Here is a 26,990-nt window from a genome sequence, read left to right on the forward strand (position 1 = left end):
GTATAGAATTGATATATTTATTTTTTTACTTGATGCACATTTTGCAGGAGCTTTTACGCACAGGTGTCCACTGAATTTGAATGCGAATAGCAAAAAATATTCACCATGTGTTCATCAGACCAACACATGAAGAATTTACCCAACAATGTTCTATATCAGTTTAAACTTTTGGCATCATGTTTTATTAAATAGGAAAGAAATAAACATGGATAATGAACGTGCGTAAAAAATGCCTGTCCTCGTTGTTTATGTGTTCTCAATTTGTCCATGTATGATATGTTGGTTATGGTATTTCCCCTTCTTGTATATGTTAAATTATGTATTTGTAAATTATAATACATGTATTTGCTGTAATCAAGGACAGCATTAAACAAATGTGATAATCCCAATCTCACTGAAATCCGTGACATACTTTTATATATTGAATAGATTTTCACTGAAAACATTCACAATGAAATATAACATATATTTTCTCTCTCTTCTGTGTTTAAAAAACATTATAAACAGGAACAATGTAATGTAAAATATTAGGTATATAGGCACAAATTAAGGTTGTCGATAATAGTTACGAATTTAGACATATATATCAATAATTCACCTCCATAAAAGTAAAATATAATAATACAAGTACATAATATTGCATTCAGGTAAGTAAACAAATAACAGATCACACACTAAAAAATGTCTTATTAAAAATTCGCCACGAAGTAAATTAAAAAGTACAGCTATGTTACCCCATAAAACCAAAACGTCAACCAACTGTGTCAAATTTCTCCAAAATTACAAAGAAACACACTGATTTATTTCTTATTTTCCGAATTTAGCAAAAAAAAAACAAAAAAAAAAAACCTATTCACTAAAGCATTTAAGTTGTTTGCGTAAGTGTGGTCATGATGACAGTCGCGCACCTGCAGCCGCTGATTAAAGCGTTTCCTCTCAGGTGACGCTGTTTGTCTCGGGGAGGTTCGCGGGCAGACATGGACCTGCACTGCGTCATTTGCCTGATTCTTGCGGCTAACTTGAGAGCTACTGCAGGTAACAACGTTTTTATAATGGTGCTTTTGTGTATAATTTGTGCTACTCTGTGTATGTTTTAGCGTGGTATTTTCATTTAATTTAATCACGCTTGGGTGGCTGTGTCTGCCATTTTGATTTGGGTTAAGATGGCGGAGTAACATGGCGTCCACCTCTGTTTTCATCAAACCTAAATGTAGAAGCCTTCAATTGGCCTTTATTGCTTTTAAACTCTACATTGGACAATTAAGGTGAAGTTAATCAACCTAGAATGATGGCTGATTTAATCTGTCTATTTTACTAATATAAGTTCAACAGTTAAGTAATTATACAAATGAGCATTGTGCAGATTACCATTTCTTTGTGCCACATTCAAATTCGAAATGGCAGGGAGTGGCTTTGAAGTTGATTTACCAATTCTTCAGATGAATTAATAAAAGCTTTATCTATTGGAGTGTGTAAGGGTTTTGACCAACTACAGTGGCTTTGTTTGTGTTTGTAGTTGTAGTTTGTGTTTGATTCAAGTTTTCCAGATTTTATGTTTGGTTCTTGATCAGTTTGACACTGTAGGCTGTACAGATTGTAACATCCTACAAGGTTATGTGGTTTTGGGACTGTAACTAGACTTTAAAGACTTTAAAACAGATTATTAAATGTGTTAAATTCAACATTTAATTATATACAAGCTTGTCCAGTGTTTGAATTACAATTGTCTACATGTTATTGGTTTAATGTTTTGTTTTGTTTTAAGTCTGTTTTTGTTATTTATATATTAATTTTCATCATCTTGTTCTTTTTGTGAACTATATATCAAAACAACCACATTGAAATGGTGCGCAGTGTCATCATGGCTATTTTTGATTTGCACTTGTATGATGAATTATCAAGATATACCTTTAATTTAATTTATCACTGAAAAGTTCATTTTCCCCTCCTGACCATTTTGAGTGTGAGGCCCCTGCTTTAAAAAAATCCTTCTTGTCAAGTGAAAATCTGTGGGACTGGCAACTTTACAACTTTACTCCATTACATTTGTGTCTGTTGTGAAATACTACTCAACTTCAGGGTTAATTTTCTCCAGATGCAAATAAATCAAAAGCACACTTGTACTGTATATTCACATCCCTCTGTGCTCTGTTGAAGTCTCTATTTTCCGCATGAATTTCTCTGAAGATTTCACAGACATGACCGTTATTGCGTGACCCCCAGGAAGCAGCATTCAGTTGACAATTTAGTGTATTTGAAGTCTAAATCTTATTAAATCTAAATGTTTTTTTGTAAAAGGAGAGTAGATCAATGACTTGACATGTATTTTCTATTCTGTTTCTTGTCTGTGTTGTTGTTGCTCTGACTTCATCTTCACTCCCTCTCTAGGCCAAATAACCAGATGCCCTCGAGGCCAGTGGCAGTGTGATGATGGAAAGTGCATCCCTGATGTGTTGAGATGTGATGGAACCGGACAATGTCTGGATGGATCTGATGAAATGGAATGTGCAGGTCGGTATACTTTATGGTCTTATCCAAAAACAAATCGTAGCACAGTTTATGTCTTAAGGAGAGACTTAAATATTTAACACCACATTGTAATGGTATTGCCAGTGAATTTAGATTAATTCTAACTTAATATGTTGTATAAACACCTATTTGATGGCATTTCTTGCCCTTCTCTCTGTGAATGTTTAGTTTTATTACATTTATTTGTATTATGAACTGTGTACCAAATACTTGAGCTCAGTTAGAGCTTTCAAATGAAGCGACTCGCCTATTTCCTTCTGTAGTCCAGGTGAACAGACACACAAGCTCACAATAGCATGCTGAATAAAGGCTGAACTGAATATGATATCACTATATAAAATACACATATAAAGTTTAAAGACAGTATGTGGATCCTTAAAAATAGGTATCAAATTATCAAGAGCTGGACAAATCTCTTAATCTGTGGAGGAGTGGCATAATGGATTATTTTATGAACTAATATATTAGAGGACACAATTAACCTTTATGTCACGCTGTTTTTCCCCTCCAGCACCCTCAGGCTCCCCTCAGTGTCCACCAGGTCAGTTTTCTTGTTTGGACTCTGTCGGCTGTGTGGACTCGTCAGCCCGCTGTGATGGAAAAGCCCAGTGTCCCTCAGGCTCAGACGAGGAGAACTGCCCTGCCACTGACGGCTGTTTGGACTCGGACTGGACCTGTAAGAACCACATGTGTGTCCCTAAAGAGCTGCGCTGCAACAGAGTGAACGACTGCATGGACAAATCCGATGAAAAAGACTGTGGTGAGCAAGATGAGTTGGTTGAATTCATCTGTGTCTCATTTTGAAAGATCTACAGCTTTGTTTCCCCAAACTTGTTTTATGGAGCCCCACCTTTTTTAAAGATGACCAACTAGGTTACATAATAAATCACAAGCCTTGAAATGCTTCCCAAAAATACATCCACACCCAATTTTTGGGAATGATATGCTACAGTATGCATACGATATTTGGTTGCTTGTGATCTGCAAACCTTACCACTAGATGCCACTTAAGCCAGATAAAATCTAATTTGTCTCATGACTTCAAAAATTGAATAAGAAAAATTCCTTATTTCATCCACCACTTCATTTATGGGTTATTCTGTTATATCATGCTTGAAAAAAATGCACAACAAATGTATGTGTTACAGGTGTGTGTGGGGAAGGCAGTGTGCAGTGTCCTGATGGGACATGTCTGTCCCCTGAAAAAAGGTGTGATGGACAACTTCAGTGCTCAGATGGCAGAGACGAGCCTGTGACGTGTGGTAAGTTTATCGCTGATTAAAGTACAACGATGGAAGAAGCTTCCTATGCATGGATTTCTATAAAACCAAGCTTCACATTTTGCCTCTTGCAGGTGGTGTATGCTCCGTGAACAACGGCGGCTGTAGCCATGTGTGTGTGGACGAGCCGTGGGGAAGTCTGTGTGCCTGTCCTGTTGGGTATAAGCTTGCTGCTAATGGAGCTATCTGTGAAGGTGTGTAGGGCAAACACCCCCCCCCCCCCCATTATTGCCTTTAAATGTTTATTGATGTTTATATCATTTTCTCTTTAATTTGTAGCATGAGCAAAATGACAAAAAAAAGCAGCGGTAGTGCATAAGACGAGTCAATACAGGTTTTTTTTTAATTCCTGTGAAGCTAAAACCAGCTCTTTCTCCCCAGATGTGGATGAGTGTGCCTCATTTCTTTCTCCCTGTATGCATCACTGCACTAATGCCATCGGATCCTACTACTGCCACTGCAGAGAAGGCTTCACGCTGGGTAGAAACTCCATTTGTCTTGCAACAGGTACTGAGGTTTTTCCTTTTGCCCGCATCAAATAATTATCAGTTAAAAAATAAACACACTACATACTGGCACAGATCAAATGCTGGTTAACCAGTCATGAATTTAAGTGCACATTGTGAATCTACTTTGGCTGTAGTTTCATCCTCTGAAAAGATCAAATCAGAAAAGAAGTGCACATGGACAATAAAGATGACTGTCATGTTAATTGTAAGGCTTTTGATGTGACTGAGAAGATGACAAAAGTAAGATAAAAGCATCACTAAGATCATAGATTGAACTTCAAAAACAGTGGAGTTGACATCAAAACCTGAAACTGTCACTTGACATGCTGGTGTTACAAAGTTATTTTCCATAAACCAAATCTGTAAATGTGTCTACACTTACCTGGAGTGATATTTAAATTTTTCCTTGTTAAACATTTCCAGGCAATTCTACCAGACTGCTGATGGTGCAGAGGAAAGCGATCGGACTGTTGAATGTAATGTCTCAGTTTGAAGTTGTCCACACTCCAGTGTTGGATGCAGTGGCTTTGACATACGACATCGCCCCTGGTTTGTTCTACTGGGCCGACGGCCGTGGCAGCATTTACAAAAGTGATGGACGGCAAGGCTGGATAACCTACACTGGTCAGTCATGTGCTCCAATTGTCACATTCATAAATGTAGTGTAGCGAGTAACTGGACAGTGATTTAACAGCAGATTTTGTTATATCTAGCTTGGATTTACATGAAATAGTAGGATATTTTTCATCTCCACTTGTTTGTTTTGGCATTTTTAGTATTGATTTGTTTTTAAACATATCTTTTTTTTACCCAATGTTACAAATAAACATTAAACATTTTGTGGCATTGCTTGCTTTCACTACAGTAATTATGTGGCTATATTGCAATATATGATTTCGCAAATACTCAATATTTTGCAATATCCTAACTATTCAGTTTCCTATAGCTAACTTATAAAGATACAATGACTTTGAGCCTTGGACTTTCTTTTAAAAAGAGAAATACCTTGTCTTCATGTAAATCATAGTAACAATTATTGATACCAAAACTGGGAGTTACATATAAGTTAAATTTAAATCTTATTAATCCTCTTAGGGAAATTATTTCTCTGCATTTGACCCATCCTAGAATTAGGAGCAGTGGGCTGCCACACTGAGTAGCACCCGGGGAGCAATGGGGGTTGGGTACCTTGCTCAGTGGTACCCCAGCCCTTTTGACCTGGTGGGGACTTGAACCGGCGCCCTTCCGGTTACAAGCCAAGTTCCCTTTCCACTTGGCCACGGGCTGCCCAAAAATAAGGGATAAACTGATAGAATGTAATAAAAAATGGCATAACATGCTCCTGAGTTATAGAAAAATTAAGGACTTAAATGTTAAAATGCAACTTTTAACTTCAACTAGCAACTATGAATAACTATATAGTGCAAGAGTTGAAGAGTAGAGGATGTGCATTAACATGGGGGGGTGCATAGCTGCCTGGATTTGGGTGTTCTCTATCATGTTTGATCATGACCTTGAACAGTGAAGCTTTAACCACAGCCTTATGTTTCATAAATGTCCCTATATTTCTTTTAAACAGGTGAGCCTGGGATCAAAAGTCTGGCTTGTGATTGGCTGAATGGAAACCTTTACTGGACCAATGAGCAGACAAAGGCCATCTACATGCAGGCAACAGATGGGAACAGTTACACCACTGTGCTCAACAAAAACATAAGCCCGTCAGATCTGGTGCTTCTACCTGTGGAGAGGTACGATTTTAGTTTTCATCTCTGTTAGTGACACAGGATTTAAATGTATACTAATTTAATTATTACACTTTGTTAAGGGTTTGTTCTTTTGTGACTTTGTTGAATTGTTGAGTTTCTTAGTCCTTCAACGATTTTCTTGTGTTTTCTAGCATGATGTTCTGGATGAATGAAGGTCCAGGTGACAGGGTGACGATAGAAAAGTCGTGGATGGATGGATCAGGCAGGAGCTCTCTGGCCGTCCTCACTGCTCAATCTGCCCACAGCCTCACTGCCGACGTGGCCACCAGGAGGCTATACTGGCTCAGTGACTTCAAGAAGGTGAATTAATTAAAAAAATATAAACATAGTTAATTGAATGGAGACAGAAGTGTTATATTGGGAATTGAATATGAAATTATTGAGTTAAACGATCTGTACTGTGTTATAATTATTCAGTCCATAGAGACGGTGAAGATCGATGGGACTGGACGTTACTCCTTCTCAGGATTGTTCAGCAGACCAGCTCTCAGCCTGGCTGTCTTTGAGAGTTTCTTCTACTGGGTTGATGACAAAGGACTGTGGCAGGTTCCGCAGGATCGACCCAACCAGAAGACATTTCTTTGGAAAGCTGAATTTCCTCAAATAACCATTTTCCATGAGCTTCAGCAGCCTCGAGGTATTTTGCATATGCATGTCTGCAGTTTTGCCCACATTTAGTCTAGTCCATTTAAAATCTGAATTATTTGGTGGAAAATAAAAAATTGCCTGCATCAGAGTATATTGTTTGGGCCTTAAGATTGTCTATAGCATAGTATTCTGCATTAAAAACGAATGTACTGCTTTGAGCTGGGTGTTGCATAGTCACCGTTTTTGTTTTTTCATCAGGTTCTTCTGCCTGTGTGAGGACTCATTGCCACCTCTGCCATCTAACTAAAGGAAACCCTGCTGGATTCACCTGCGCTTGTCCAAACCTCAAAGTTCTGTTGCTTGATGGGACATGTGAATGTAGGTTTATTAATAGGATTTTTATCAAGACGCACTATGCATCACGGTGCCTTTATCCAGAGTGGTAAAGTATTATGTCTCCAAGGTTAAAACTAATCTATTGAAAAGAGGCCGGCTTGTTCATGCTTCTCCATTTTGGGAAAGTGTAGTTTACAAAATTGAAAAACAGTTGTACAGATATGTTCTTTACAATCCTGTGAAATCTTGGTGAGGATGAATTTATTCAAGTCTTTTTTTTCTTGTTTTGTTTCCCTAGATCCAAGATTTGTATATGCAACCAGCACCAACATCAACCTGGTGGAGTTCAGCGGTGACGTGTCCACTGACACCCAGCTATTTACCACTAATGACGGCATCCTGTCTTTTGACGTGGACTGGTACAGAGACTGGCTGTTCTGGGCCAACAACACTGGCCACATCCAACGGACTAGTTTAACCCAGGTCAAGACTGAGGTGGTACCAACAGCTTTGCCAGGTTTGTGCTTTGAGTGGCACATTAAGGACTATATTCACATCAGTTACTCTTAAAGGTCCAGGGTATAATATTTAGGTTTGTTTTTTGGCAAAAACGTACTGCTCTGAAAGATAAACCTTTTAATTCTATCTGAAAATGCAGTTTTTAAATGACGAGGTGGTGAGTGGTGGAGACCTATGTTTGTGGCAGTCTGCAGTCTCACCACTAGATGTCACTACTTAGACACCAAACCTTTACAGGATTATTATACACTTAATTCAATGTTACAAATGGTTAATTTCAGCTCTTTCTGACACATAGTGGTGCTGTCTTGTCACTTTCCAGGTATAAGCATTCTTTCTGCTGACTTGTCTCTCTCGTTTTTCTTTTTAAGTATGTCTTATAAAAGTAGACCAGAGGAGTGGGAGCGTTTTCTGGGTGTCATGTGACCATAAAAGAATCGGCACCACCACAGCTGAGGGTCGCTCCCCGCAGCAGCTATACCGCACGACCAGGGAGATAGGAAAATTTCACCTGGACTGGCTGAGAGGTGGCATCCTCTGGCTGGAGGAAAACCAAATCCTCAGCATGAGCATGGTGGGAGGCAAAGCCAAACAGCTGCTGCAGTTGTCAGGGAGAGTCGAAGGCAACATCGCCTTTGACCTCAGGGCCACTAGTCTGCTCTGGAACTCAAAAACAGCAGGTTGATTTTTCTTTTTTTGTCTAACTTCATATATCACCAATCTGAATCAGCAGCTGAAATAAATTTCTCTTGTGTAAGAATAAGTGACTATTAATAGTTTTGTTGTAGTTCTTAAGAGGGAGAAGAGCATATTCCAGCCAGATCACTTTAAAAAGACAGTATTCATTTCAAGGTCAGATTTTTTTGCACTGTTGACCACAGTTTTATTCCAGATTTTTTGCTTCTTCCTTTTTTTGTTTACAGGTTTGATGACTTTGAGTTTGCTGCAAGAGCGAAGCCATCAGGCAGGAAGAAGATGGAACATTTCAGGCTCAGTCGTAGCTGCATTTGAGCCCTTCCTCTTGACCCTTTCTGACGACGTCATGACTCTGTGGGACAGGCGTCAAGGCCGAGCTATCCAGAACATGCCAGTGAGAGGTCGCGTGTCAGAAGTTATCGCTGCACTTGGGAAAATTCTATCAGGTCAGACAAATGTTACTCTTGCATAGAAAAACTATTCAGAAATAAAACTGTTCTGTTTTATTTAGTATTTTGTTGCGTCCTTTTGAATTTGTTTAATTCAATGGCAAAGGTTCTTTGTGTGAGATTCTCTGACATCTAGTGGTGACACTGTAGTAGATTATATCAGAGGCCTCCTCTGCTTATCCTCACTTTCCTGAGGGTTTTATGGAACTATGGAGGTCTTTTGTAAAGCAGAAAGTTCATTCTTTGTTTGTCTAGTAAGCTTCTGCTTGAAAAAGTGAATTATCTCAAGGTGTTTGGTCAAATGACAATTTACTAAGTCACTAAAACCTTCATTCAAACATTGTCATGTATATTTAATACATAGTTTTATACATAGTTTTTATTGCAAATACTCCATCTACATTAATTGCACTGCAGTACAGATGTAAAATGAAGATTGGAGAGACAGACCATTAGTGTTGTTCAGTAACCGGTTACTAAAGTGAGTTTTTTGTAGTTATCATGAGATATTTTTTTAGAAAATATCAGCATCAGTTATCGGCCACCAGCTGCCCTTATCAGCCTGAGAAAAACCCTCAATATAAAAACACATGTGATGTACAATACTTTCTTAGTGTTTAAAAGCCAACAGCAGGTTGTGGCAGTTGTATGATGTTTGTTTTTCCTTTGGCACACTTCTGTAATTATTATTATTGTATTTTTCCTCATTATGGTGTCTTTCCTCAGTGCCCAGTTCCTCAGTCTGCAGTGCACCGTTTGTGCCGTGCAGACAATCGTCAGTCTGCCTTTCACAAACCCAACTGTGTGACGGCAAACAGGACTGTCCTGATGGAGATGATGAGAAATTATGTGCTACTGCGTGTCCGTCTACAGGTAAAGTCTCAATATGATATTAAAGTTCTTCTACTATTTTCGATCAACATATCAAATCAAATCCGCAAATACATTCACGACTGACTTATTTGACTTTAAATGTGTTTTTAACCCTTTTTTGATTTAACGGTCTCAGAGGATTTCAAGTGCCGGGACGGTAGCCGCTGCCTCGCCAGGGATCTTCTGTGCGACGGTCGCTCTCATTGTCGCGATGGCTCAGACGAGGTCAACTGTTCGACCGTAGCTTCTCCTGCAATTCAAGCATATGTCCTCAAGTGTCGCATAGGCTCAAAGCCCTGTAAAGATGGCACAGAGTGTGTTCTAAGCAGCCATGTGTGCGATGGAGAGGGCGACTGTACGGATGGATCAGACGAACTAGAATGTGGTGGGTTTCTTTAAAATATCACTTAATTGCTCAAAACCATAAAATTTAGTTGTATAATATTTTAACCGGATGATTCTTATCTTCCAAGATGTGGCTTCAACAACACCTGACATCTCTACATCTAAAACATCCCCTGCTATGACTGCGCCGCCCTGCAGCAACCCCTCTGTGCTCTGTCTCTCTGGTAATCTTTGCATTTCTCCGAGCCAGTTTTGTGACGGCCGTAAAGATTGTCCTGATGGCTTTGATGAAAAGAACTGTGTGAAGAGATGTCCCAACAAATGTAAGTCATGTGTTGTTGGCATTTCTTATTCACAATAACTTATTTGACGCTGTCCTCATGTCTCCTGAAACTTGAACTGATTTTTTTAAAATTCGATCAATTATCTTGCAGACGATTTTCGCTGTAAAGACCGACGTAGCTGCATCTCCAGGAGTCTGGTGTGCGACGGTCGCTCTCACTGCCATGATGGCTCAGATGAGCTCAACTGTCCGACTGCAGCTGCCCCTGCAGCGCAGGCAAAAGTCCTGAGGTGTCGCTTCGGCTCCAGGCATTGCAGAGATGGAAGGGAATGTGTTCTCTTTAGTCACGTTTGTGATGGAGAGCAAGACTGCCGGGATGGATCAGACGAAGAAGGATGTGGTGAGTTTTTATCCAGAGGTTAAAGCTGCTTTGCTGTTTTTCTTGTATCGCAGCTAACTCTTGGTATAAAACCTGTAGATTCTGAAGATGCCACCACTCCTCGAGAAACCGTCTCAAATAAATCTAAATTTGTGGAACCATCTACTGAGCCTCCCACCATGCCACCCTGCACCAGTCCTTCAGTTCTGTGTCCAGGTTCTTCTTTGTGCATCAATTTGACACAGCTATGTGACGGAAGGAGAGACTGCCCTGATGGATCTGATGAACAGTGTGTGAAAAGATGCCCCTATAAGAGTAAGTAGTCGGTTATGACCTTTAAACAAGAAGCTAGGGTTTTAGCTGCAGCACTGTAAAATATCAACATCTCAAGTTAATCTGTAGATTTAGACTACGCAAAACAGTCTGATCAATAGAATTGAGTTTGATAACTTGTTGCCTTTCACAGCTGACTTCCGCTGCAAAGATCGCCGCAGCTGCGTTTCAGGGAGTCTGGTCTGTGACGGTCGCTCTCACTGTCACGATGGCTCCGATGAGATTGACTGTCTGGCTGTAGATGCTCCTGTAGCACGGGCAAAAATCCTGAGGTGTCGCTTTGGCTCCAGACATTGCAAAGATGGAAGTGAATGTGTTCTCTTCAGTCACGTTTGTGATGGAGAGGAAGACTGCCGGGATGGATCAGACGAAGAAGGATGTGGTGAGTTTTGGTTTGAGAGGTTAAAGCTGCTTTTCAGTTTGCTGTTCTTTGATCACAACTTGAGAAATCTAGAAATCTATCTCAAAAAGAAACTCTCTTCAGTTAACTCTTGGTACCAAACTTTCAGATGCTAAAGACACTACCTCTACCACCAAAAATCCCATAAATGGACCGCACGAACCTGTGGAACTATCTACTGCGTCTCCCACCATACCAAGCTGCACCAGTCCTTCAGTTCTGTGTCCAGGTTCTTCTTTGTGCATAAGTTCGACACAGCTATGTGATGGAAGGAGAGACTGCCCTGATGGATCTGATGAACAGTGTGTGAAAAGATGCCCCTATAAGAGTAAGTAGTCGGGATATGGGCAGCTAAAATGATAGCTTTCAGTTGCTTCTTAGCGGCGTGCATTAACTCAACATATTCTGTATGTTTGAACTATGCAGAAAAAACCTGATCAAAAGATTTGACTTTGAAAGTTGTTGGGCCTTTCACAGCTGACTTCCACTGCAAAGATCGTCGCAGCTGCGTCTCAAAAAGTCTGGTCTGTGACGGTCGCTCTCATTGTCACGATGGGTCTGACGAGGTCGACTGTCCAAGTGCACCTGCTCCCATATCTCAGCTGAGTGTTTTGAAGTGTCGCATTGGCTCGCGGTCGTGTAATGACGGCACAGAGTGTGTTTTATACAGCCATGTATGTGACGGAGAGGAGGACTGCAGGGATGGATCTGATGAGCAGGGATGCCAGAAAACATGCCAAAAAGGTAATTTTAATATTTAACCATGATGTGAGTTATTTTAACCTGTTATATTGAAATTTTGATTCTTCTCCTGTATCCTATTCACTGATGACATCACTTTTTTATCAAGCTCAAGCACTAAAAGAACATGTGGAAATGAAAGTGAGGTACATCCCTGGACTGTGTAGGAATGGAGATTTTAAACAAAAATACTATTCAAATCTTCATTCAGATTATTTGTCATGTATTCAAATATTTTAAAGCTAGTAGAAAGTAATGCAGGGTTCTGTGTGTTGAGCTCAGTGGAGCAGCTAACAAGATGCGTTCAAAGACCCTGATAGATGTCATCACTTCTGTGAGATCTACAGTGTGTTGAGCTTAGAGGAGCAGCTTCAATATGCTTTCACGAAACCTAGAATTTCAATTCAACACACCTGCAGTAAACTAACTTGAAGCTTGCTTCTGCTGCCACCTTGTGATAATAAATACACCACAAATTAGGTAAATTAAATCATTGCAATCAAATTTGTGTCTTTATAATATAATTACAAATAATCTCTTAACTGATCATCTTTTGTAATAGATTAAATAATGAAATATTCCTACGGTGACACTTCCATTCCCCTCTGCGCTACCCCAGGTGAGTTCCAGTGCTCCCATGGGAATATGTGCATCCCTGCAGCTCAGGTGTGTGATGGTAAGTCACAGTGTCGGGACCAGTCTGATGAGGTCAACTGCTGGGAACAATCCAAAAGCTGCGAATTCCGTTGTGCCGATGGCAAACGCTGCATCCCGAAGAAATTCCTGTGTGATGGTGAAAGAGACTGCCTGGATGGCACGGATGAAGTGGGCTGTGGTAAGTAAATTCATCTTTGGAGATAGAAACCTAATAAAACAATTTGACTGACAATTAGACTGACAGTCTAGCTTCTAAGTCCTGAAACGGTTGCATGAGTTTAACATCAGTGCAGTTTTTAACTCTCCAGAGTCCACTACTGCCGCAACAACAACCGAGCTTCCTGCCTCCACTTCCACGTCTGCTTGCATCTCTCCGTCTGTCCTCTGTCCGAGTTCATCGCTGTGCATCTCTCATAAACAGCTGTGTGATACACAGCAAGATTGTCCTGATGGATTTGATGAGAAAGACTGTGTTTTCCAGTGTAAAAACAAAGGTGAGCCATTACCTCGATACAAAAGTAGGTACACTCAGTCGCTGTAATTTGGTTGATTCCTGATAAATCTACTTTCATCCCTCACGTCAGATGACTTCTTGTGCAAAGACCGAAGAAAGTGTGTCTCCAGTATGAATGTGTGCGACGGTCGTTCCCACTGTCCTGACAGCTCAGATGAGATGCAGTGCCTGTCAGGTGATCCCATACCGCTCTGTAAGAAAAATTCAATGCAACAGTAACATGGAAAGCACTTTATTTATCAGTTTCATTCCTAATAACATCCATACCTATCAACCCAATTTTGATCCATGGTAACACAGTGAACTGTCTACTAGTGAATTAGATGCAAAATACTTTACAAACTCAAAACACCACATCGTAACAAGCCATATGTTATTAACTCAACTAGTTCTCAACATCCTAAAAGCCATCATGCATCGCTGTGCCAACCTAACATTTTAGTGATCAAAGCTATCAAAGTACAGATAATCAGTTTACACATTTGATAATTAAGAGAAAACGATCCGTTTCACCTGTGTTCGTAATATCTTTTCATAATCTGTTAATCTGTCATTTTTCCAAGCCTCCAATATGCCCAACCCCAAATCAGCACCTCTGAAGTGCCGCAAAGGTTTCAAGCCCTGTAAAGATGGCCTTGACTGTGTCATGTACAGCCACGTGTGTGATGGCGAGAAAGACTGCCAGGATGGGTCAGACGAAGAGGGATGTGCTGCTCAGTGCAAAGCAGGTTTGTTTTTCAGTCAGTACGATAAGTAAGAGACATTTGATTCGATAATATTAGAGATGAGGTCTTTGATTTTCCTCAGGTGAGTTTCGGTGCGCTCATGGGAATAGATGCATCCCTTCTGAGCAGGTGTGCGACGGTCAGTACAACTGTCAGGACCGCTCTGATGAAGTGGACTGTTCAAAGCAAAGTGAAGGCTGCCATCACCGCTGTGACAACAACACTCGCTGCATACCAGAGACCTTCCTGTGTGATGGCGAGAAAGACTGTGGTGATGGATCAGATGAGGAAAAGTGTGGTATGTGACTTTGACCTTGGATTGCAGCTCCGGAATTATCATAAGACTGTTTACACTGCCATGTCGGGAGAAAAATCTTCTGAGAAATGCATGTGAAATAAACAAAATGTTAAATTAAGAGATTAATTCTGTACCAGATATCAGTGGAATTCATTAACTGTCAAGAATCCTATCACTTCATTAAGTGTTTTCTATGTCAATTATCCAAATCTGGTAACATGATCTCCAGTTAGCTTTTTTCCCAGCAATTTTGGCACATCTTCACTTTTATGAATACAGCATACAAAGAGATTAGTTGCCTAAAATATTTCCTGTTAAATATGTTATGTCAATAGATTTTAACAGCACATATTCCTGCCAAAATAGCATTGATGTGATTCCAAGTGAATGACTTACCAGAGCTCTTTAATCTTTGGATTTCTGTGCCAGGTTTGGTTTCCTGTGCGATCAACCAGTTTCGCTGTGCTAATGGCAAGTGTGTGTCTGAGGCTCTGAGATGTGATGGATACGCTGACTGCAGGGATCACTCTGATGAGATGGAATGTGGAAGACCCCCGCGCTGCCTTACACAGCTGCGATGCTCAAACAGCCACGAGTGCTTGCAGAAGGAGTGGCTCTGCGATGGTGAAGACGACTGCAAGGACGGGTCAGACGAGAAGGTAATTTTTGCTAATGGAAAAAGAAATTGGTTGAAAAAGCATCATATATAACTTGGGCTGCTCATTTGTGTTCAGAACTGTGTGACACCACCAGCAAAATGCAGGGAGTACCAGTGGCAGTGTGGCGACAGCAGTCAATGCATCCCGGTGTCCTGGAAGTGTGATGGAACAAATGACTGTCACAATGGTGCAGATGAAAACAAATGTGAGCATATTTTTTTCAGCATCTTTCTACTCATAGCTATTTACATTTAAGTATTTAGCAGACACTTTTATCCAAAGCGACTTACAAAAGAGCAACTGCCTTAATAAGAGAAAAAAATTGAACATGAAGAATTTCCCAACTGGTAAAAATAGTTTTTACTCAGCAAATCTATCTCTGCTTTCACAGGCACCCAGAAAAAATGCCTGTCGCACCTTTTCCAGTGTGGCAGCGGCGAGTGTGTGGACATGGACCTGGTGTGTAACGGCTTTACCAACTGTGCTGACAGATCAGATGAGGGTGTGGGATGTGCTCGACGCAACTGCTCCAGCCTGTTGGCTCCTCACTGTGACGACCGCTGTGTCAGCACCCCAAATGGAGCGGTCTGTTGCCCTTCAACGCATTTTGACCTCTGTATGCTTTTTATGGACTGATTCTCATTCCTTTTTGGATTGGGGAACAAAAATGCCCTTTTCTCCTCATTTTTGCAGAGATGTTACTGTGCGGCAGGTTTCAGACTTCAGTCCAGTGGTGTGTCCTGTATGGATATCGACGAGTGCAAAGCAACACCCTACGCCATGTGCAGACACATCTGCATCAACACCCGTGGGTCTTACGTCTGTAACTGTCACCCAGGCTTCTACCTGGAGCCTGACAACAAAAGCTGCAAGACAAAAGGTCCTTGAACAAAGATGTGGTGTTTTATTTTTATTTTTTTACAATTTCTGGCTTGGGCAATAATTTAATTTTAATTCTGCTCTTATTCTTGGTGCTGTCATGTCTCCGTCTCTAGACGAGCCTTGGCTGCTGGCGTCGGTGCAGTCTGAGCTGTTACTCCTGGGCGTCCACAGCAGCAACCTGCGTCTCCTCTCGTCTGCCAGTCGGCCCGTCTTCTCACTGGATTATCACTGGAAACAGCAGAGAGTTTACTGGCTGAGCCCCGACTATCAGAGCATTCGCTGGGTTGACATGAAAAACTCAAATAACAAAGGGACACTTATCAAAGGTAAGAGCCATCTCAGGATTGAAGTTAGTTAGTTAATAGTAGACCTGTTGACACGTGATGACAGGAAATATTAATTTGAAATCTGTCACAGGAGTGAAGTCTGATTTTATTGCTGTGGACTGGGTCGGTAAGAACCTATACTGGGTGGATGGACTTGTTGGCCAGATTCTGGCTGTGAAGCTCAGCGACGCTACAGTGAGATCCCAGGACTACACTGTGGTCCTGGGGGAAGATCTGGAGCAGCCCAGCTCATTGGTCCTGCTGCCCCACAAAGGGTAGGATTAATTGATCCTAGAAGGGCAATTCATTGTCACATGTCAAGGCATTGTTGTTTTACTGTGAACTCGGACGACAAAACAAGATTAGACCAACTGATGTTTTTTGCCTCCCTTTGCTAGACTGCTTATCTTTGAGCAGACTTTGGGTTGCAGACTGTTCTTATCTTTAATGCACTGTATATAAAAAGTTAAAGACCATTGTGGACTATTTCATAAATTCTACAATCGTTCTCAGCCTGATGCTGTGGTCAGAGATTGGCAGCACCCCACAGATTGAACGGTCTGGCATGGATGGTTCAAAGAGGAAGGTGGTGGTGAGCCAAGGCTTGAGTTGGCCTGTCAGTTTGGCCTATGACCTCCTGGACAACAGGGTGTACTGGGCCGATGAGAAGCTGCGCTGCATCGGCTCAGCTTCTCTGGATGGAGACAACGTGAAGGTAAAGAGGTTTTCATCGTGAATCTCAAAGCAAGCGCTGTACTGAAAATGTTTCAGAGCGTGTGATCGCAGCTCGTCTCGTCTCACTAGATTCTTCAGTTGGCTGAAACTCCGAGCCCTTTCTCCGTGGCAGTCTTCAATGACAAAGTCTTCTGGTCCGACACAAAGAGAAGAACTATTCGTTCAGCTGACAAGAACACTGGGAAAGATCAAAAGGTTCTACTGAAAAGACCAGGGCAACCATTTGGACTGAAAGTGAGCAATTGGCCTCTTTCAACAAAGTGTTTCATCCACAAAGAGCATTTGTTTACACAAATACACTTATTTGCCAATTAAGTACACATCTCACCTAATATAGTGCAGAATTTAATTGGATTTCTATGAGCCTTCATTCATGTTTCCTCCTTCCACAGCTGATGCATGCACTTTCCCAGCCATTCGTGTCTAGTCCCTGTGATCAGCTACACTGCTCCCATCTCTGCCTCTTGGCCCCAGTGTTGAGAGGCAGGACTGAAGCTCCAGGAGCTCTGGTGGTGGGTGACCTTACTGCAGTATGTCGATGCCCAAAGGGGCTGCTGCTCTCCAAGGACAAGATCACCTGTTCTCTGCCCACAGAGTCAACTTTCATCCTGCTTTTGTCTAGCAAGACAGCCTATCAGGTCAATCATCTCATTGTGGTTTTTAACAAATGTGACTTTACTTTACTGCTCTCTTGTCTTAATCTTGCTCGTTTTCCTTCATTTTGTCCTCCTGCTACTTATAGATTTTCTTGCGCTCTATGCATGAAGAGGGTGTTTCTCTTAAGAAAATGCCTAACAATCGAGTTTTGGATCTCCCCGGAGTCACTGAGGCTTCAGGACTCGACGTGTCCATTCATGAGCTGTCAGTGTTTGTGGCAGATGCAAATCAAGGAACTGTGGATGTGTTGAAACTTGGCAGATCGAGGCAGGGGCTGACCCCTGCTGGACAAATCCTAAAGCTGAAGGTAAGGAAATTGAAGGCTTTTAAATTGTCTGTTAAGATCCTGAAAACCTGTTGGGGATTTTTTCCTGCCCAAAAGGATGATCCAGTCGTGGCTCTGGCAGTTGACTGGGTGACTTCCAACCTGTACTGGAGCAGCACCAACAGGCCCCATCTTCATGTGACCTCCCGCCAAGGCAGTTACACCACTTCTCTGCTGCAGGGATCACTGAAGGTGCTGCTCACATTTTGTCCGTTTTTAAGCTTCTTTTCACACCCAGCCAATGCATTTATTTTTCCCTATTTTTGAGCTTCTGCTCTCATTTTACAGTTTTTCCCCTGCGTTTGTCCTTTCAGGGCACCACATCCATCGCACTGCATCCTCCCTCAGGACGACTCTGCTACACAGCAACATTTGTGGTGGGTGAAAACAGCGAGGCCCAGGTGAACTGCGCCTGGATGGACGGCAGGAACAAAGCAGTGCTGTGGCGAAAGTCGAGCCTCCCCACATCGCTTGTGTTTTCTAATACAGGAGTCACAATCTACTGGGCTGATAGAGGTATGTAGATTTAAAAGAAAATCAAATCGATTTGCTTGCTCCATGTCTCTTATTTCTCCTTTTGTCAGGTGAGGGAGTAATCAACTCTATTAGTGTGGATGGATCAGGCTATAAACAGTTCAAAACAGGGCCAGGTATGCTCATCTCCTTCACACATGCTGAGAACTACCTCCTCTGGGTCACCCTGGACAAAGGTAAGGCTATTTTTATTTTACAGGCTTTTTTTTTTTTAGCATGACGGGTAACAATGGTGACCTTAGTCTTTCACAACTCTTTTTTCTCCCCACTCTTGGCAGTTTTCTTTGCGTGAGTGGAGCTGTGCTGCTGCATTTGTGTAATAAGATTCCACTTCAAAATGCAAATTAGCACGTCCATTCAGGCTGCTGTAGAAAGAGGCAGCCTCCATAAGACAATGCCCTTGGCTTAAAGTTAGAATATGTAAAATTTATGCATAAAAATATCTAAAAAATTGAAAGACGATGATTCCCATGCTCCTTCATGACATCAGAAGTCTTTTGTTATTGCTTTGATGAAGAGACGCTGAGCAGCAGAAATTTAGTGTTGTATAACTTGTGTATAAACGTCCCCAATGGCTACAAAAACATAGATTTTTACCTTAAGCAGTCATACAGTTTGCAAATATACTGATAGGAGGTGTATTCAGTTTCCTCAAATAAACCTTCCCAAATATTATAACCTTAATCGGGTTTTTAAATGCTTTGGTTTGGTCTTGGTTTGTTCTCCTTCTCTTCCACTGCTGAAGCCTGTTGAGTTTTGCTCATGGAAACTCAATTCCTCACCTTCACTTCATTTGTCTTTTTCCCCTTCAGGCAGCAGATGGCATCACAGACTGATGTGACTTTGCATTATTCAGTAACGTAATTCTTATCACTCTGCTCTGTTGGACAACTTTAAGCACTTCCACTTTAAATCACCGGTACACTTTCCTCTCTCCATTAAACCTGTCTTTTCTGTTAAATATCCAGTCACAAGCATTTAATGTTTCATCAGTGTGACTATTTAATTCTAGAGAAATCTAGAGTTACTTAACCTTGGATTTTTGCTTCATCTTTTTTTTAAATCTTTGATTCAGATGTAATCAAGCTGTGGTTCACTGACGGGTTTCAGCCTAAACAACTGTGGTTTGAGACAAAGACCATCGTGGAGGAGGTCAAAGCCTACAGCAACATCAGCCAGACTGGTGGGTAACAAGTGTGTCTCTACAATTAAATGTCACCTGCTCTTAAAATGCATTATAACTTATGCTCACTTGAATAGGTTTGGCAACAGAAGAAGGTTTAGTAAGGCTACACCCTGCAGCAGGTGTGTTTGTGATTTTAAACACTCTGCAATGGAATGAGAAGACAGGACTGTATAAAATAACAAAGCAAAACAGAATTTCAAATCAGTGAAAATGGAGGCAAAAACTGAGCAATGAGACTTAGTGTGGAATAATTTTGAGTTAAAACCTGTTGAATTTGAACTTTGTTCCTCAAGTGACAAACCTGCAGCTACAGTTTGTGGGCGACTTGAGATCATTACCAGAAAAAATAAATTAATTTGGCCAATCGCTATATTAAAATGTGGGACTGCAAAAGTTAACATGCTTAGTTAATATCCCAGCCAAGATGATGGTAAAATGCTTTAGGATGAGAGTGAAGGATGACTTATTCCTACCACCAGAGACAAAAATAAGTGTTATATATACAAAATATTATTATTATTATTATTGTTATTTGTCATAAAATGTTTTACATCCAGTCTTTTTAGGTCTTACTTATTGCACAGTGCAGCCATCACACACACACACACACACACACACACACAGGTGTCAGGTCATGACACAAAAACATTCAGTCTTCAGGAAATAAGAAATCATTTTTGAATCTTCTCCAGTGATGGTGACTTGGTGTTTACAAGCGGCGTAAATAGAAATGTGTAATCAAAAACATGCACGTATTACTCATAGCTTGGACTGGCCACAGGGTGTTTGCAACCTGTCAACTGTGCAATGCTGATTTATCAGCTGTTGACAAAGACCTCTTTTTTTTTTTTAACATTTAACCATGATGTGTTGAGATTTCTGTTGAACACATTGTGGAAGTAGCTTGTGAACAGGTTTGTAATGCTCGCAAACCAGCTTTGTGGCACACTGCTCAGCAAAGGTCAAACCAGTTTGTTAGTCATCTGCATGAATTAGTCCACGCTCGTGTAGTTTTACCTCACTTTTTGTTTGCGGAGAAAGTGGATGAAATGTTATAAGACGCCCCACTGCAGAATTAATAGAATTAGCTTGCACTCGGTTATAGATGAATAGTTAATGGAGTAATGAGATGGATGCAGGGAGATGGAAAATTAAAAGCTTGTCGCCATCTTTGCTGCCTTTGGAAAGACGGGTGACAAATGAAGTTTGAAAATATAGGTTCATGCTGTTCCCTCCTGCTTATTTTCCATGACCGATGACACTCAATTTTGCAACCACATTTTTGCTCTGTAATGGTGCGCGATACCTTCAACAGGGGCAACAATTACAAAAAATAATTTAAAAATAAAAAAATAGTCACAACAGTCACTTATTACTACCTATGCTAGGGATGTTTTACTGACATTTTCAACCAAGTGCAAAGTAGAGGCTAATATTAACATAGACACCCATTCAAATTGTTATTTTTGCAACCAGCGGAGTCGCACCCTCAGGGTTAGTCAATTATCTTCACTTCCTATTTGGCTTCAGGAGGAACCTGGAAGGCTGTGTCAGTTACCTTTGTCTACAGTGTAGGATTCTGAGTATGTCTTTATTCAGGTTAAGTTCCAGTGAGTAAATGCTATTTACTTTGCGGTATCACAGTCCAACGATTGTGTTATTAAAGTTAATATCAGAATCAAAAATCGTTGGATTTGGCTCAGCATACAGTGCAAAGTCAGACTTATCTGTAAAATAGACAACATAAAATAATGTGTTGCAATTCATGTAAACATAGTTGGTGAAATACTAAGAAAATCTAAGTGAAGAATTGCGGGGGGGGGGGGGGGGGGGGGGGGGGGGTGAGAATGTAAAATTGAACTTAACACTTATGTAAATAAAAAACTTATGTTTTTGGTAGAAAAACACATTCCCACAAGTAGCCTTCCCATTTTGAATAACATCCTTTTCGCAATAAAAGCCCAGTAATGTAAAACAACACACAAATCTTTGTGTAATACACTGGCTTCATGTACGTGACACGTGCAGAAGCCTGGTGCTCTTTCCCCACACACACAATTATCCATTGACAAGTGAGGTCACACCTGTTTGGCATAATCTGGGTGTGACTCAGTCTTTGACTGGAAATGTTCTCACTGTCTGCGTAGACATACATTATACACTGCCTGAAGGCTTTGATTTGTATTTACAGCAATAAAAGACTGTTGAGGTCCCATGATCTGGTGGGTATGGTTACCACCACATCAATGATCGACTTCATATAGTTTATATATTTTAGATTCACCCACAACAGAACTTTATTGCTTGTGTAAACCATAATTTGTGTAAATCTAGAAACCCAAGAAAGACAAGCAGCCACATGCCCTAATGATTTTGCAATGAATTAATAAATTGTTATTTTGAGACTCGAGGCTCCAAATAAAATGGGTTCCCTTGTTGCTTCTCACTAAGACCAAAAAGGTGGAACACATAACTCCAGTTCTGAGGTCCTTTTCTCTGGCTTCCCATCTGTCAAACCATTTTTTTATTGCTGCTACTCTATGAAGCACTGAATATTTTAAGCCCAAAAAAGGTTTTCTGACCTGCTGACTCACTATGAACCTTCCAGACCACTAAGGTCACCTGGGTCAGGTTTGCTCTGTGTCCCCAGAACCAGGACAAAACGGCCTTCAGGTTTTATGCCCCAAATATCTGGAGCAAACAACCAGAAGAGTGCATTAATTCATTATTTAAAATGTAGTCTGAATACCTATCTGTTTGCCACTGTGTTTAAATAAAATTAAAATTATCCTCACTGCTGCACGTCAGCTGTAACTGCAACTTTTACTCACTTTTAATTTCCTTTTTCTCCCGTCTTGCTTTTACCTCTCCATTTGTGTTTTATTATGTCTTTTATATCTTTAATGCTGTTGCTGCTGTATTTTTATTTTTCATTGTAAAGCACTTTGAAATGCCTTGTTGAAATGTGCTATATAAATTAACTTGCCTTGCTATATCATCTTAGATAAAGCTTTGAATTTAAATTAAATTAGTAATTGTCAATGGAAACTAATAAATACACATCTTTTCTAGGAACAAATAGCTGCTCTAACAAAAATGGCCAGTGTGAACACCTGTGTCTGCCTTATCCTGGAGGGCGGACATGTAAATGTGGACAGGCCTTCTACAGCCTCGATGCCACTTCCTGCATCCCACTGCCCGACTGCCCCGACGGAGAACAGTCCTGCTCCGATGGAACCAAGTGCATCAGCTTCAGCAAGTTCTGCGACGGACACTCTGACTGCTCGGACCAGTCTGACGAACAGGCCTGTGAGTTTTCAGACAGATGGAGGAGAAACAGGAGAAACTGTTTTACAGCTCATAAACAAACAAAATTGTTACGTTACATTTGGTCATTTGGCAGACGATGCCATGCGCAAAGACTTTCATGGAACCTGTGCTACTGGCTCAGCAGTCAGGAGCAACTTGGAGTTAATTGTCTTGCCCAGGGACACATCAGCATGTAGACCACCACTGCACTGTTAAAGCTACAGTATAAGAGGCATTTCATACACTTCATGTGGAGAAATATTGAACAAAATGTGGAGGATAAAGCGGTAGAAGCTGGCTGGACTGATGGAAGTATGAGTCGGCTTAAAGATGATCACATCTAAACAGGAGTCAAACCTGGAATCTGTGGTCTGATGTTTTCCTCTGTACCACAAGCCTTTATAAATGGATAAATAATAATGCAAATGTAATTTTGATACAGTTAATATTTTCAGAAGATTGACCTTCAGAGGACTAAAATATGTTGTTTTTTTTGGTTTAAATACATTATCACAGATAGATACAGAGGGCAGTTCGACACAGGCTCTGCAAGTCTACATGCTGATGTGGGCAAGAAACTCAACCCGTGTTGCTCCTGCCAGCTTCACCGATCATAGCGTGTGAATGAACATGACGTGATACAAAAAGAGAACCACCGTAGGATAGTTTCTCTTTTTTGGACAGTTCACTCGACACGGATCACTTCGATATTTGTGTCAAGAACTGGTTGAACAGGTGTACCTAATAAAGTGCCCTCTAAGTGTAGATCCATTGTCAACAACATGGTCTTTCTCTTCAGGTCCAAACACGGACTCTTCCAGGATCAGACCCACTGACAGTCGCACTACCCAGCTGTTAAACACCGCTCGCCCTAACAGCCAACAAGACTCTGTTCTTCCAGTTAAAAAAGACTCTGTGTCCTGTGAGCTCCAGCACTGCAGCGGCCACGGCAACTGTGTCTCCGAGGACAGAGTCACTCGGTGCCATTGTTTGGCTGGTTACACGGGAGAGTTTTGCCAGGAGACGGAAAGTGGACACAGCCACATCCCTGCTGTCCTGGGTGTCTTCTGCCTCGTTGCTCTGTTGACAGTTGCTGTTTTTATGTTTGTGAAAAGGTATCAAATGATTTCTTTTGCACCATGACCACAGGGAATCTAGTCCGAAACACCTATGGCATAAACATGTTTGACTTGTGTTCTTTGGCGTCAACAGGAGAGCCTGGGCTTCCCTCAGGAACAGATCCATGGACAAGGAAACTCTGATGGCCAACATGGGCCTGCCATCTGAACACTATGATTCTGACTCTGAGGTAAAAACCTTTCCTGACTTTGTTTAGTCTACCTACTGCAGCAAAAGTAAACATCTTGACTTCTGATGCTAAATGAAGGCCACTATAGGTTCTCCAACACACTTGGAAGTAAAAGTTAACTCTTGAAATATTATTCTCAAGTGTGACATTAATTAAAAATACAGAGACGGATCAGTGATTTTAAATAATTTGTTTAATAAAACATTAACTCAGACTGCCATTATCCTTTTGGCCAAAGAGTCAAGGGATCTGATTATGCCTCTCCTTTGGGGAATTAGATTATTTTTCCATGTTTCACAAATTACTATGTATATTCATATACATTTGTATTTTTCAAATTGTATTGTGTAGTGTTATTGGACAGATGAGATGATATCACACAAATATTCTTTTTGGTGTCTCTGCAGGGCTTTTACACTCTCCTGTTCTGTGGAGTAGTTATGTTTCCTTCTAACCCAATATCACTGTCGGACTAAACGTCTAGAATTGAATTATCCTTTATTTTTTACAGTTACTTTGCCAATAGCTTGTATGAACATGGCAGCTTAAAGTGAAATGTATAAGTAAACATTCCTAGACCTTTTTACGAGTAACTTCTTCTTCTTCTTTTCCTTTCGGCTGCTCCCTTCAGGGGTCGCCGCAGGGAATCAACCTCCATCTCACCCTGTTCTCTGTATCCCCCTCTCTCACACCAAGTAACTTCATGTCCTTTTTCACTCCATCCATAAACCTTCTCTTTGGTCTTCCTCTGGACCTCCTGCCTGGCAGTTCCAACCCCAGCATCCTTCTACCAATATACTCACTATCCCTCCTCTGTACATCACCAAACCATCTCATTCTGGCCTCTCTGACCTTGTCTCCAAAACATCTAACATGTGCTGTTCCTCTGATTGACTCATTCCTGATCCTATCCATCTTCGTCACTCCCAAAGAGAACCTCAACATCTTCATCTCTGCTACCTCCAGCTCTGCTTCCTGTCTTTTCCTCAGTGCCACTGTCTCTAGACCATACATCATCGCTGGTCTCACCACTGTCCTGTATATCTTTCCTTTCATTCTGGCTGATACTCTTTTATCACACATTACCCCTGACACTTTTCTCCACCCATTCCAACCAGCTTGAACACGTTTCTTCACCTCTTTTCCTCAATCTCCACTGCTCTGGACTGTTGACCCTAAATATTTCAAGTCCTCCACCTTCTTTATCTCCACTCCCTGTAGCCTCATGGTTCCACTTGGGTTCCTCTCATTCACACACATATATTCTGTCTTGCTGCGACTAACCTTCATTCCTCTCCTTTCTAGAGCATATCTCCACCTCTCGAGCTTTTCCTCGTTTTTACGAGTAACTGGTTGTTCTAATTATAAGTTTGCTGTACATGGTCGTTATTGAGCAACATTTCTGATCTCTTCTTCATCAACAGGAGCTCGAGACCCCAGTTGACGTCAACAACCCCCCGCTTTTGTTGAAGTCCCTCCAGCCTAAATAGATGAACTGTGGTATTGTTATTGATCAGATATCACAAGTCATGTCAGAATATACATCTTGGGGCCTGAATTTCAACCTGTTGATGCAGATTATTTTGTAATAAACACAATTTGACGTGAACCAATAACCAGACTCTGTTTTAAATTCACTTCTGACTGAATTGTTGGCCGCATATGAGACTTTTCCAGATTAATTATTCTGAGAACAATTTAAACTGTCCTGTCAGTTCAACTTCTTAAAATTAAGTTTTTATTACCCACACTTTGAACAGACAGATATTTCAACACATCTAATCCTTCCACATTAACTTAGTCTGTCGGTGTTGTTTTACTTGAGCTAACTTGTCATATCAGCTGTTGAGCATGTGCAATTGTTTTGTCTGTGTGAATCAAACATTCCAGACCAGGTAGGAAGGAAGGAGGGCAACCTCAGTCATGTCTCTACCTGTAAGCAGTTTTTCTCAAACGTGACATTATTCTCCTTAACTTTTCATTAACATTCCCGTTCTCTCCTCTCAGCTCAGGTTGCAGCAGCAAAGTGTTGTCACTGCCCTCCACGACAGTCTGGAGCCGTAACTGTGACCCGATACCAGACACTTCCTTGTGACACACTGGTTCCTTTTCTTCAGTTACATGTAGTTCCATATTTGTCACTGGATGATTCTGTGTTAATTTACTTCCGCCTGACAGTCGCCCAAAGCTGATCTTCACATAGATAGTAAAGGCTTGTGTGCGCATGTTTTTACTGCTGTTTACTTCAGAAATGACACAAACGACCTACATTTCCCATCTAGAGAGCAGGGATGAGCCGATAACTCTGTACCGAGTACAGAGTGTCGTTATCGGCCCATTACTGGTAAAAATAAATGGATTGGAAAATGAAAAAATCATATACTTTCCAAAATGATTCATTATCACACTTCATTAAACACAGATTCTGAAAACCTAAATAATATATAAGAGCTTTTTAGCTGAGTCATGTATTTCTTCATTGTATGATGAAAATATGTATTCTGTGGATAATGGGGGCGGGACTAGATAAGCTTTTGCTTCTCCCGCTTTCCCTTTCGGTTATGTGTATTGTGTGAACTACAAGATGATGTGTGATGAGTGATCTAACTGACATGACCGAAATAAACATATAAATAAAATCAACGCATGTTAACTTGAGATGTTAGATCACTGTATCAGACCTATTTTGGTAGAAGGTTCTGTTTCTATTAGAATCGGACGGTATTGTATAGAAATGAAGGGTATGTTCTGCAGCTAATTATTGCAGTTTTTTTAACTTTAATAATCAGCGTAGTGTACAATTGGAGAGACCTCATCTCAGGGATGTCGTGCATGAATTCTAGAGACT

General features: G+C 40.9%; 1 protein-coding gene across 3 annotated transcripts; it reads left to right on the forward strand.

Annotated features, from left to right (window-relative positions):
* The first annotated feature begins 941 nt into the window (after positions 1-941).
* LOC131446408 (low-density lipoprotein receptor-related protein 2-like) lies at positions 942-25,888 on the forward strand. Of its 3 annotated transcripts, XM_058617605.1 has the most exons (45): positions 942-1,035; positions 2,389-2,511; positions 3,041-3,289; positions 3,678-3,791; positions 3,884-4,003; positions 4,191-4,316; positions 4,742-4,942; positions 5,898-6,066; positions 6,216-6,384; positions 6,502-6,721; positions 6,931-7,050; positions 7,307-7,525; positions 7,899-8,207; positions 8,451-8,669; positions 9,399-9,545; positions 9,682-9,930; positions 10,019-10,213; positions 10,325-10,573; positions 10,652-10,867; positions 11,019-11,267; positions 11,395-11,613; positions 11,763-12,029; positions 12,646-12,861; positions 12,977-13,177; positions 13,268-13,390; positions 13,761-13,925; positions 14,005-14,220; positions 14,650-14,879; positions 14,955-15,084; positions 15,271-15,464; positions 15,573-15,759; positions 15,875-16,087; positions 16,179-16,362; positions 16,601-16,802; positions 16,892-17,056; positions 17,215-17,460; positions 17,565-17,786; positions 17,862-17,996; positions 18,119-18,320; positions 18,389-18,514; positions 19,414-19,521; positions 22,597-22,833; positions 23,633-23,948; positions 24,046-24,142; positions 25,567-25,888. In XM_058617605.1, exons 1-45 carry the CDS (start codon positions 978-980, stop codon positions 25,630-25,632), a joined length of 8,388 nt encoding a protein of 2,795 aa, XP_058473588.1. In that variant the 5' UTR covers positions 942-977; the 3' UTR covers positions 25,633-25,888. The 3 variants fall into 3 exon arrangements, 2 of the variants coding, with proteins under 2 accessions (XP_058473588.1, XP_058473589.1); XM_058617606.1 differs by lacking the exon at positions 10,652-10,867; XR_009233915.1 differs by lacking the exons at positions 23,633-23,948; positions 24,046-24,142; positions 25,567-25,888 and adding an exon at positions 19,151-19,257 and having other exon boundaries at positions 22,597-22,626.
* The last annotated feature ends 1,102 nt before the right edge of the window (positions 25,889-26,990 follow it).

This window comes from Solea solea, chromosome 19 (assembly GCF_958295425.1).
Source record: "Solea solea chromosome 19, fSolSol10.1, whole genome shotgun sequence".
Classification (NCBI taxonomy): domain Eukaryota; kingdom Metazoa; phylum Chordata; class Actinopteri; order Pleuronectiformes; family Soleidae; genus Solea; species Solea solea.

What these genes read in the sequence shown, in the direction of transcription:
- LOC131446408 (XM_058617605.1), top strand. Translation starts at nt 978, where the DNA reads ATGGACCTGCACTGCGTCATTTGCCTGATTCTTGCGGCTAACTTGAGA. An exon ending in GGCTCAGTGACTTCAAGAAG is followed by an intron (nt 6,385 to 6,501) that starts GTGAATTAATTA and finishes ATAATTATTCAG; the next exon opens with TCCATAGAGACGGTGAAGAT. An exon ending in CCAGAAAACATGCCAAAAAG is followed by an intron (nt 12,030 to 12,645) that starts GTAATTTTAATA and finishes GCGCTACCCCAG; the next exon opens with GTGAGTTCCAGTGCTCCCAT.